Source organism: Nuphar pumila, chromosome 7 (assembly GCF_984573655.1).
Source record: "Nuphar pumila chromosome 7, dmNupPumi1.hap1.1, whole genome shotgun sequence".
Classification (NCBI taxonomy): Eukaryota; Viridiplantae; Streptophyta; class Magnoliopsida; order Nymphaeales; family Nymphaeaceae; genus Nuphar; species Nuphar pumila.
Genome location: NC_143255.1, coordinates 123,949,910 through 123,962,347, shown reverse-complemented (window position 1 = coordinate 123,962,347; position 12,438 = coordinate 123,949,910). Strand labels below are relative to the sequence as shown.

The following is a 12,438-nucleotide window of genomic DNA, read 5'->3' as shown; positions in this document are numbered from 1 at the left end:
AGACCAGATCTGCACCTATATGACACCATGTCAGAGGAATTGGTATTCTTCATCATTTTTAAGAAATAAAGAATTAAAACGAGTTGAGTTAGACTGAGTTCCATCCCGGATCCAATGTTATCGGACTAGCCAATTTTGGGCACAGATCCAACAATACCAAACAGCTTATCTTCCAGACTCAGATCCGGTTAAGACCCTGGTTGGGAACCGACCCACTTGCACCTTGATCTGAGCCACTCTAATATGCAATGGTTGTGAATATGGGTTTCGGACCTGAAGAATCAATTCAGAGAACTGGCTGATTCAGACTCGAACTGAATGGGCCACTTTTACTTTTTTTTTTTTAAATTAAAATGTCATTCAAAATAAAAAATATTAGAATATTAAAATAAGGGCCAATTCAACCTCAGATTCTGCTCAATTCAAGGTGAATTGTGATGGAATCATCCGATTCTGTAAGGGGGCCGAATCCGTCCCCTTATAGAATCCATTTGGGTTGATTCAAATATAGGGAAAACTTCCCCTATATTTAAAATTTTCCTTTGTCCCAACAGTGCCCTTGTTTTGCCACAAGCAGCAGCATGGCACTGTCCGGTTGAACTTTAGGCCTGCTCTCTGTCACCTTAATGATTCATCTCAGATCCGATCCAGATCCATAATGATAGTGGCCCACATGGACATAGACGTGAAACCACATGGCTCTAACCGGCTCCAAGATGTTCATGGACATGATAAGACAATACAAGACCTTGTGAGATTCAGTTAATATTGGACTTGCATTGCAAGGAAAAATAAATGGAGAACCGGAAAGTTGGAACTCAGATGTGATTCAAGGAAGACTCAGAGTAACTCCAGCAGAGACAGAGAGAGAGTCTTTGACAACCATCTGAAAAGAAAATTGATCACATAATTAATTTACCCTCAGCATATATTTTTCTGGATCCATGTAGAAAAATTTCCAAGAAGCATGGTAATCCAAATCGATGCAGAAAGTGTTATATTTGCTTAAGGTAATTTTCTTCTTTTGTGGGCTCTTTATCCGCATGAAGCAGTCCTGTTGGAAACGTTTTGAAGAAACATAGCTTTGGCTTTACAATCAGTAGCAAACTGACCAAGTACTGCTATTGTTGCAGTGCTACTTCCCACCTTCTCAATGCCCCTAGAAATCATGCATATGTGGTTGGCTTCCACAACCACAATAACCCCTTTAATGAAAACAGAATAAATACTTTCTGCTATCTGTCTTGTTAGCCTTTCTTGAACATGGAGGTGGTATCCATGAAAATTTACCAGAGACTGCAAACAAGACCTCTCTACAGCTGTGTGCTCTTTATCTGCAATGTAGCCAACGTGCACTACACCCTGAAAAGGCAGCAGATGATGCTCACATTGGGACCAAAATGGCAAGTTCAGCTCCGAACAGATATCATGTTTACCCATATAACCAACACTAAGATGTTTTATCTTGCCGTTTGAATGATGATTCTGACAACCTAAATTTACATTACCAAAGATGTTTGGCCTTGCCTCTGAACTTGATTGCTTAAAATTCATCAGCCACTGAATGAAACGATGTGGAGTGCCCACAAGCCCAGCCCTTGAAGGATCTTCACCAAGTGCATGGAGAATTGAAGTAGCGGCAGAGATCATGGACGACTGGTTGGTGCCTAACTTGGCTGCAAATCGTGAATTCAGGTGGCTTTTTTCATTATGCCCGTTGCACAAAAGCGACTCCTTGGAACCAAATAGGCACCACGATTGGTAGACAGCTGGCTTCATTTGGGTTTTATCTATATTTACACCCTTGAATTTCAAAAGAGCATAAAAATCAGTCCAAGCCTTGTTCCTCTCATCTTCAAAAATACCAGAACCAGAACAGACGGAAACCTGCGCCCAACCATGCATCTCTTCTGAAGAGAAGGTTTGACTATGACCACTTATATCCTCTTTCGGAAACTGAATATGCCAACACTGTAGTGCAACAGCAACACCGGAAGGCTTGATACTGTTATATAATGCAAATGAGATTTCATTAGCAAGCCTCTGGGGATCTTGCAGCCTCTTGGCAAAGACATCTGCGACCCTTGATAGCTTGCTCAGTCCTACAACTCGTTGTCCTGATGGGATGTAACCAACATGGCAGTGGACCCTGAAAGGAAGCAAGCAGGACTCACAGTATGAGAAGAGATCGAGGCCACGGACAACCACCAGCCCACCAGCTCCTCCTGCATGACCAATTCTGCTATCCACACCAGGTTCTGAAAACAAAGCACCATGAACTATGTCCTTCGCCTTCTGTTTGTAACCTACAAAACAAATTGCAGTTTCAAATTGTCAGTACGATTTCAAACTTCAACTTGAAAGTTAAGACCTTAAAAAAAGTACATGCCCTTCTAAGTTGCTGGAAAGACACCATCTGTGGGATCTGAATGGAGAGGCTCCCAAATTTATATATTCAGGATTATTTAACACGTCCCTATTTATGATCTGGCAGCGTTATAATTGCAGCACATTCACATGAATCACTAACTCAGCATAATAAATGGTAACAATATTATTTCTTAGAAACACATTAATACATTGAATAATTCATAACTACAGAATTATCAGGAAGAAAAGAAAAAACAAAATAAATGTTGGGTTCTAGCTCAAGAATGCTGTCATCTTCTCTAAGGACATAAGCTATCTGAAGTCCCAAATAAGTTTAGGAATATTTGGCATCACAGAGAAACATCACATCTTTGAATGTTTGCACCATTAGTAGAATCATTGGGGTGACCTGAGGTTTTTCACTTGATATATTTCCCTGTGAAGCTCAAAGCAAGCATTAGCTGTACCTTACAAGAAGGCTTTATTACTCATTTACTTGGCTTCCGAAGCACTAACCAAATATATTCAATTTCACCAAAATGTTTTTATTGGAATTTAGTGGACATAAAAATCTTAAGGCTTGAAATTCATTATCTAACCTCTCGAGTTTTCAAAAAGGGATAGAATTCTGAAAATAGGAAAAAAAAGAGAAAAGCAAAGTAAAGCCAATGATGCAAAGACCATTATCATAACCAGCAAAAGTCTCCTTGGAAACACCCGATGAAACTGAAATGATATGGAAGATCAGCATGGTCCCTGCACAAGAATGACAAGCACAAACCAGAAAATAGTCCAAATTTTTATTCGTTAAAAGCCATAATAGAGCTTCTGGTCAATGTGGTTATCAGAAACATATAGCCAAGGAAGAACTCAAGCATGGGATGAAGAAATTATTAAAGCCTCCCCAAAAATTTGCACGTCAAGAGTGTTTTTGGCACTCCATCAAATTTGGACTTACAGAAGCTGTGCAACAAGGTAAAAGGAATTAACAAACAAAACCCTAAAGTCAATATCATCTGAAAGGCACATAAAATAAGTTCAGACTACTGCAGAAAAACCAGTACAACTGTGAAAGTATGCATAATGGATGGTGTCTACTTTTTTTCAAAATATTTTAAAAGATATTTTCAATAAAAATCAAGTGTAAACCGCACACCAAATCTAAATAACCGGCTCACACAAAAGTGGTGAAGTCCGAGTCGAACCACAGGGAACGGGATGAGAACAAGTATTCCAAACAAATCACACTCTTTATTGCCTCAAAAATAAATAAAAAATACGAAAGCAAACACGCACAAAGCCAGTTACAAAAGCATGTGCGAAAATAAATTTTAAATTAATTACAACCCAAAAATGAGAGAAATGCCCTAATGCCCTAACTATAAAAACTCCAACTATAACTACGAGCTAGCTTCATTCATTCAACCTGTGTGCAAGAAACTTTAATGCGTCCACTTCAACCACCTTGTCCACCTCGGTTCTCATCAAGGCCACTACCTGCAATCACACAAAACGGAAACCCAAAAGACAACTATTTTTATACTACGTTAATGACCCGACAAAGACTCAACTAGACTTAACTTAAACACTCAAAACTTAACTTTAGATTCTGATTTTCTGACGAAAACCAGCACCTGACACATACAAAGCAACTCAACTAAGATACAAAAAACTCACCAAATACATTCCAAGACACTTAATTAAAAATATGTATATATATAAATAAAAATAAAATTAATTTCCAAAAATCACTGCAACTAAAATCGGAAGTCAGATTTCTGCAGGGTCAAAAAACCGACTTTAGTATAATGGCCGTAAAATCCCAACCCCTGGTCTGATTGAGCTGAAATTTGGAAGGAATACTCTAGACACGTACAACTAACCCATACTAAAATTTCAGCCTTAAACTTCTACTGGATCGGCGGGAACAATCTGTTTATCAGACTGGAAAATTCAGAACTAGAGGTCGGATTTCTGCAAAGCCAGAAAACCGACTTCGGTAAAATGGCCGTAAAATCCCAACCCCTAGTCGAATTGAGATGAAATTTGGAGGGAATATTCTAGACATGTACAACTAACACATACTAAAATTTCAGCCTTAAACTCCTTCTGGATCGAACAGAACAATCTGTTTATCAGACCGAAAAATTTAGGCCTGACACAGAAAATCCACCCCGTGAAGAAAAGAGCTTTTCAGCCAAAATACAAATTCTAAAACATAAAAAAATGAGTCTAAACAAACCTAACACACAAAAATCACAAAGAGTACATCTAAATATGCAAGAAAAATAAAACAAAATTTGATCTACAAGCAAGAAATCCTAAAAACCTAAAGAAGTGGTAGAAGAAGGAACTTACCAGAGGCGGTTCTCGATTTTGGATTGGGGTGAGAAAATAGCGGATCTCCCCTATGATGGTGCATGGCTCAGAAGTTGCCCACAACATGAGAAGTGATGTCAGATGGCTGCTGCATATGAAACTCACGTGGAGAGGAAGAAGGAAAGGAGGAAGAAAGAGGGAAAGAGAGTTCCCCATGTTGGGAAAGAAGAAGAGGAAAGAGGGGGGGGGGGGGGCAGTTCCTATGGAAAAGAACCCTTCTCCTTAGGTTTCCTAACCTATTTATAATGAAATCCTAAAAAAATCATAATTTCTAAATTCTTAAAAACACTTCTAACATTTCTATTTTCAAAAGCACTCAAAAGTAATACTTATTTCTAAAACTACACTACAAATATCATTATTTCATAATAATTTCAAGGTGGCGCCCCTTATGGAGGGCTATTTTGGACTTTTTAACCTTTGCCCAGATGGATTTGAGATTGAAGCATGTAAGATTTGGATCTTGACTCCAGATCTTCGCTCCAACTGCTTTGAAATAACTCTAGAATGCCCGAATTGCACCTGATTTGGACGAAATTCGCACAAAAAACTCTTTGCACACAAAAACACCAAAATTCCTCAACCATGGGTATTTTAACATTAAAATCACTAAAATTCATGTATACATGTATAAAAATACATGTAATTTATGCATGATCAATGAACGCTATCACTTTTAGCTTGAAAAAAAATAATCAATATTGCTGAGTGGGAAAATATGTCTTTGATGGCATTTTTCAAGAAGGAAAAGTAAATCTACACAATCTTATACGCACTTATGGCAAAAATTGTGTCAAATTGGGAAATATCTTTGGAATGCTTTAACATCCAATAATGCCAATATGCATGATAGTAAAAATTGGCAAATACCTGTCCACTCACTCCCTACCTAACCAATGCACTGAACCAGTATAATCTTGGTGGCAAATCTGCTTCCCACTCACTTTCTCCCTACAAAACCAATGGATTTCTCGTCTAATCTTCTATTATCCTTAGCACCTTTTTCAAATCATTTCCCAATAAAAGGAATTCCATCTTCTGAAGCACCATCACTGCGTTGAACCACTCCCACTGTCCCCTCCATCCCAGTTCTCAGAATTTGTCTAGCTTTAAGTTCTCGAAGCTACTGAGAGTTTCAGTCTTCAACATTGTCCGCTAGTATTTTTTTTGATATCTTCTTAAAAGTACAAGACAAAAACCAGGCAAGGTTCACTAACAAAAGCTATACAACTTCAAGTGCCAAAGGGAGATAGCCACGTTACATTAAGCACCAAGGATAACATGAATAGATTTTGATAGACTATGCACAAGACAAGAGTCTCTGCTAGACATGCTGGAATCATAAGTGGTGAGAGTTGTTAGCAGCTATACTCAAGCACACTTCAGTTGATGATTGAGTTTTCAACAAATTCTGTCATAAGATTGTTTTACTTTTATATACATAGTAGAGTGACCAGTGTGCGTGCATGAGCATGTGCATGTGTCTGTGCCTATATTTCCCCATAGATGCCTTTTCAAGTAACAAGATAAGACCACAAAAGGCTCTCTTTTTAAATTCTACAGAATTTTTAGCTTAGGAAGTGCTAGCCACCTTACAGCGAGCAACTCAAAATCCTGTGGCAGATAATCAAATCATTACAGAGTGAAACTCTAACCACCTTATATTTAACCATAGACTAGAGTTAAGTAAGCTTTCAAGATATCCACACCATGGGATTCAATTATGTTCAGTTCCATGGTCCATCTTAAGTAGAGTTTATATGACCAAGATTCCTTTTTTTTTCTGCATGTGTATGTGCATGTGCCTTTGTGCGCACGTGTGCGCTTCTATGTGTTTTCGGGCCGAAGTTAGGGAAGACAGACAGGCACAACTTGATAGATGTTATTGGTCATGACTCATGAGCTGTTTACAGCAAGAAAAGCAAGCAAAGAAAACACTAAAGAGTTGGAAAACTATTTGCGATAATCAAACTTTGATTCAGTAAATGCAAATATTCTTCCGTAAACTGGAAACATGAAAAGGCATAGTGATTAATGGTCTACTTTCTTTTTAGACAAATTGTTTCCCATTAAAGCTGTATCAAATTAATCAAAGTATTAATAATTAGATAAACAAGTAGCGCCAACTCCACTCAAACAAAAGCAAAATAAAATCAACCAAAAGGGAACTGTTGGTTTGGGCATTGGCAAGAAAAGAAATCTTAACTGAAAAACAAAAAGGGAAAAAGAAGACTCGGTAGAGAAAGCAACTCCAGAACATGATTGAAAAGGCTATGAGAAAGAAATATTCTTCAAGCATAAACTAGATAAAGGATTCAGTCTGAAAAGAAGAAAAGGACACAACTTTGATGACATGCAAATAACAAACAGAGCTGTCTTTAGATTGCTACAAGTAGTGATAAGTGAATGTAAAGTTATTGTCTGCAGCTATTTGAAAAGTCTTATCCTCTTTACAATATATTCTTTTAGCATGTTTATTCATTAGTTTTCATTAAAAGAGAACCATCCACTTAAACGTCAGATCTTCCTATGATAAACATAAGGATTTTTCCTGTAGAAAATGTCATTTAATATTCTAGTTGATTATATATATATGAGTAGGTGGTAGCTGCCTACTCAGTTTCATGCCTACCAGGCTTTGAAAGTTTTTTTTTCTAAAATCTGACCATACAGATATGATCTACATGCTTGATTTTATAGGAATCGACTCCTGGATCATCCGATTCCAACACAGAGGTAGGTTTTTATAAGATTTAATAATCAATGATCTACAATTTAAAAAATATATGGTTAAAAGGTCATGTTTTTTTATAGAAAAACATGATCCAAGTGTCATTTCCTACCAAATCGACCATGCTGAACACATCGGCAGTGTCAGATTTGCAAAAAGCAACCCGAAAACACCTATTTACTGGTGATAGGCAGCTACCACTTTTCCTATATATATATATATTCTAGCAATAATTATCTGTGACCTAGCATATAAAGAAAATTTTCAGCATATCCGAATTTAGTCAACAACTCATATTGGCCATTCCAGAGTAACTGATCGAATTATCGTTAACAAACTCATCAAGGAAACAAGGACGAATTCATGAACTACATAGCTTTTACAGACACACAAATCCGTATGTTGGTAACGTTTCATGTGATCCACAATAAATATGAAAGCAACAAACGAGCTAAGAGATGTGGAAATGATTCTGTATGCATAGAATCACAAGAAGCAAACAGCTGATCTGGATCACCACCATCATTAGTTTACTCATCTCATCAGTTTCACTTGATACCAAACAGAATAAAGTTATAAACACATAACAACTAACCAGAAGTCCACGATCCTTATATGCTTTCAGCACCTTATAACTTCAAGAAGAAACACCTACTGCCACCAAGATGAGTATGAAAACAAAGTGAAGGACGATCAGCAATAAACAACAATCTGACACACAACTATCCAATCTCATTCAGTTGGCATTTAACCATTTCTCACCAAAACCACAAACGAACAGCATATTCAAATTCGCAATCAAGTACCAAAACGAAGCAAAGAAACAAACAGATAAGAAGAACAACCTCGGGTCCCCTCGCGAAGAGCCTTCGCGACTCGGAGGGGAGTCTTCTTCAATCCATCCCTATTGACGTCCTCACCAAGGCCCTGAAGCAGCACCTTAACAGCATCCTCAATAACACCAATGCCACCATCCTCATCGAATCCTTCTTCTCCATCCCCCAAATCCTCACACGCACTCATGATCCCTAACTTCAAGTCCTTCCCTATATGCACCTCAAAACATCACTGATCCAAACAACCTATCTTCACCAAATGAGATCTCCTCGTGTCTCCCTTCCCAATAAGCAAAACCCACCTCCAAAACACCCCAAACAAGAGGAAAAATCCAAGAAGACAAGATGAATATGGGGGATTTTGAGAGGAAGAGGAGTCTTTTGCTGGAATTATGTAGATGGGTGTCTCTCTATTTACCTCCTCTTGATCTCTTTGGGGAATGTGAAGAACGTGTGGGAAAGAGTCGGGGAGGACCCACAGATAAGATTTTCACGGCGGTTTGGAATTCTGGGGTTACACTTTTTGTGGTGTGGCCTTTCTTCTGACGGCCTCTTGGTTTGGTGGGTGTTTAGTCCCCACATCTCCTCCTTTTCTTACCGCTATCGACAGGACGGGGAGGCTATGATGGTGACGGTCTATCTGGCTCTACCACCACCCCCCTTTCTGTTCTAAGGCGAATTATTTTCTTCCATACGACAAGAAGAGGACCACCTAGATGCTTTACATCTCTCTCTACCCAACCGTCTTAGGCCTCCACAATCCCTTCCTTTTTTCTGACTGTAACGGGCAACCAGAGGGGCGTAAACACGGGCGCACCCCTTCTTCCGTAGATCGGGTGATGTTTGGTGTGTGTTCTTTTGGCTGCTCATGATGCCATTTATGGATACTGAATATGAGTTAACGATACTCCACATCTTCCAAGAAAAGGGGTTCCACCAGGGAGTGATGCAAAGGGCTGTCAATGGATCGGCTACGTTCAACCTGAATTCTCGGGTATGGTCATGAAAAATACTGACTCTAATAATATTCGGGTCGACCCAAACCCGATCCGAGCAAATATATAGTTCGTGTTTGGTTCATGATTTTTGCTGAGTATCCGACCAATCTGATTTTTTTGCTCAGTACTCAACTTGGCTTGAATATTTTATATGTATTTTTTAATAAAAACAAACTTTTGAATTTATGTAGGTCAAGGTCTGAAATTTCATTTTGATGACCCAACAAAACCCGAACCTAGAAGTTGGATTTGTTATTTACGGTTCAAGTATACCCTAATGAGTCGCCGATCCGTTGACAGCCCTAGATGCATGGTTGGTATCTGGTTGTGCATGGGCCTCATTTGACTTACATACTATCGGTTGCCTAATAATGAGCAATCTTCAAAGATAGAACATTGGGTATGGCAAAAGCTAAAGTGAGAGGGTTGAAAAGGAGGATTCTTTTGAGCATCAAGATCTCATCTTTTTCTATGTTGGTTCGACCGAAAGAAGTTTTGTTGTTTTTGCAATAGAAAGCAAGCCCCTTGAGGTTGGTATGGTGCAAAATCTGTTCTTATTAATTCCTAATCTAGAGAGAGAGAGAGAGAGAGTTGGTAACTTGGTATGGTGCACAATTGTTTTTTCTTAACAGTTCGTTAGGGTCAAAATGAAAGGGAAATTCTTGATAGCTCTACATAAGGCATATTTTCTTATAATGTCTTAGCCTTCACAAGGGTGGTTGGTGAAGTGTCAAATGCAATTCTATATTAAATGAGTGGAAGAATGCATATTGAGTAAAGCGACTAGGGGTGGCAATCGGGTCGGGTTGGCAGGTAAGCATACCTCAACACGAACCCGACCCATTTACCTCAACACAAACCCGACCCGTTTATTAAATGAGTCAGTTGTGGTAAACACGAACCCGACCCATTTATTAAACGGGTAACCCAATACGACACAGTTAACTCATTTAATAAACGGGTCAGGTCGGGTAAACGGGTTAGTGGATCGGGTTCGGGTAAACGGGTTGGCGAGTTGGTGGGTCAGGTTCGGGTAAACGGGTTGGCAGGCGGGTTGATGGGTCGGGTTTGGGTAAACGGATTGGTGAGTCAAGGTCGGGTAAACGGGTTGACCCACCTGCATAACCCGTTTATTAAAAGGGTCAACCGAGTTTACGGGTTAGCATACCCCTAACACGGACCCGACCTGTTTAATAAACGGGTTAGACGGGTCAACCCGTTTACAACACAACCCAGCTAAGAAGCCGGTTGGCGAGTCACGTTGGCAGGTCGTGTCAGATTTTGTCACCCCTAAAAGTGACAATGAGGTGCAGCTTCCTCGTGTAGAACTGCATGAAGGTGCCCCACCCCCCCTCTCTCTCTCTCTCTCTCTCTCTTTCCCTCGGAAAGAATGATTAGGGGTGGACATCGGGTCAACCCATAGTGGACAACCGGGTACCCGGCTTGACTTGGGCCAGACTCAGGCCCGACAACTCAATATCCTGCTCGATTAATATTGAGCCGGGCACTGCCCGAAACTCAATCGGGTTGGGCTTTTGATGGGAGGGCACATCATTCCATTGCAGGCTCTTTATAGGGTCGGGGCCGACCCGATGTCCACCATTGAAGAACGAGTGTGTTTCTTGTGGACATTGTTAGACAGAAAGCCCAGCAGATGGTCTCTTCCGCCTCTCTCTTCATCATAGCTCAGCAACCTTCACGTGCCGAGGACTGTCCATAATTGGTTGCCTAACTCAGTAAGGAAAATTTTATTTTTTTTATTTAAATGAGAAAAGTGTATATATATATATATATATATATATATATATATAAAAGGTGGTTTTGTACCGTGAGACTACATGGTACTACACACTTTTTTTCTTTTTTTAAAAGCAAGCTCCCTAACAACTATACAACTGTACGATTGGGACCCAACATAAGGTGCCGTACACTAGCTGCTCCCACCAAACAAGATTAGACCCCCATTGGTGGTACTATCCTCCTGTTTGCATAGAAGCAGCCACCAAATGGCAGATCTAACCATATAGATACGGTGGTACTACACTCTTGTTTTTATAGAAATAGCCAAATGGCAGATCTAACCGTATAGATATGCTTAACATCATTTAGTTAGGTTGCTAGGTTTTGTATCAACCCCTAATTGTAGGAAACAAGGATGGTATAAGAATGGTATAAAATATCATATTTTACTCAACTTTAACATATCTAAGGGTTTTGGCAAAGTGGGATTGGGGCCTAAGCCACCAAGCATGCCATCTAGGTTCAAATCCCATGAGTGGCATGAAAATAATATATATAGTGTACCCAAAATGATTTTCTTTTTTGGTTCATATGGCCGACCTCAATTGTTTTGAGATGAAGGAATAGTTGTTGTTGTCGTTGAAGCTAAGGTTAGACATACCCCATCAATTATTATTCAATGTAAGAGGACAACTCATACCAACTATGTGGCCCCCATTGGTATAGATATGGTTAAAAGTTGTTACAATCATTTATATGTACAAACAACTTAGCAACTTTTTTTTACAAGACCTAACCGGTCGACTCTATTAGACATAGGTATGATTACTGTCTTGGTAGAGTAAAACCCCATGGCTTATCCTTTATCCCAAGGGAGTTGCCAAACAACTTAGCCATGTCGGTTCTAGGTTCAAATCCCATGAGTGCCATCCCTTACACAAGCTGAAGTGGGGGCCAAGTGTTAAGCTCACAATAAATAAAACATGTTAAACATAATCCAAAGGTTAGATTTTATCAAGTGTATTGCACGACCATGATTGTAAGTATAGCAGGGGCTGGGTAAAAACAAAAAACAAAAATTAAACTTTAACACATGAAAATAGTAAATAAAACATGTTAAACATAACCAAAGGTTAGATTTTATATTTGGAGCTTAGATATATATATAAATCAAGTGTGTACCACCATAGAAGAACCATATATATAAATAAAGTGTGTACCACCATAAAAGCATCATAAAAATATATAATTAAATCAATATAAATATATATATGGCTAAATGTTTTTTTTTAAAGCAAGCTAGGGTTAGACATACCCCACCAACTATTATTCAACATAAGAGGACAACTCATACCAACTATGTGGCCCCCATTGGTATAGATAT

At 39.0% G+C, this 12,438-nt stretch overlaps 1 protein-coding gene and 1 non-coding gene across 2 annotated transcripts; one reads left to right on the top strand and one right to left on the bottom strand.

Moving 5' to 3' along the window:
* Positions 1-796: 796 nt before the first annotated feature.
* LOC149833308 (GTP cyclohydrolase 1-like) lies at positions 797-8,785 on the bottom strand. The gene is made up of 2 exons (XM_090015049.1): positions 8,326-8,785; positions 797-2,306 (listed from the first exon to the last, which is right to left on the bottom strand). Exons 1-2 carry the CDS (start codon positions 8,501-8,503, stop codon positions 1,036-1,038), a joined length of 1,449 nt encoding a protein of 482 aa, XP_089871175.1. The 5' UTR covers positions 8,504-8,785; the 3' UTR covers positions 797-1,035.
* Positions 3,072-3,172, top strand: LOC149833309 (U6 spliceosomal RNA). Its single transcript, XR_016433493.1, has one exon. It is a non-coding gene; the product is annotated as a U6 spliceosomal RNA (small nuclear RNA).
* Positions 8,786-12,438: the final 3,653 nt, after the last annotated feature.

Bases quoted from the DNA above. Each gene is read 5' to 3' on its own strand.
- LOC149833308 (XM_090015049.1), bottom strand. From the start codon at position 8,503: ATGAGTGCGTGTGAGGATTTGGGGGATGGAGAAGAAGGATTCGATGAG. The intron at 2,307-8,325 runs GTTGTTCTTCTT...TTTGTTTTGTAG, and splicing joins TCTTCGCGAGGGGACCCGAG to GTTACAAACAGAAGGCGAAG.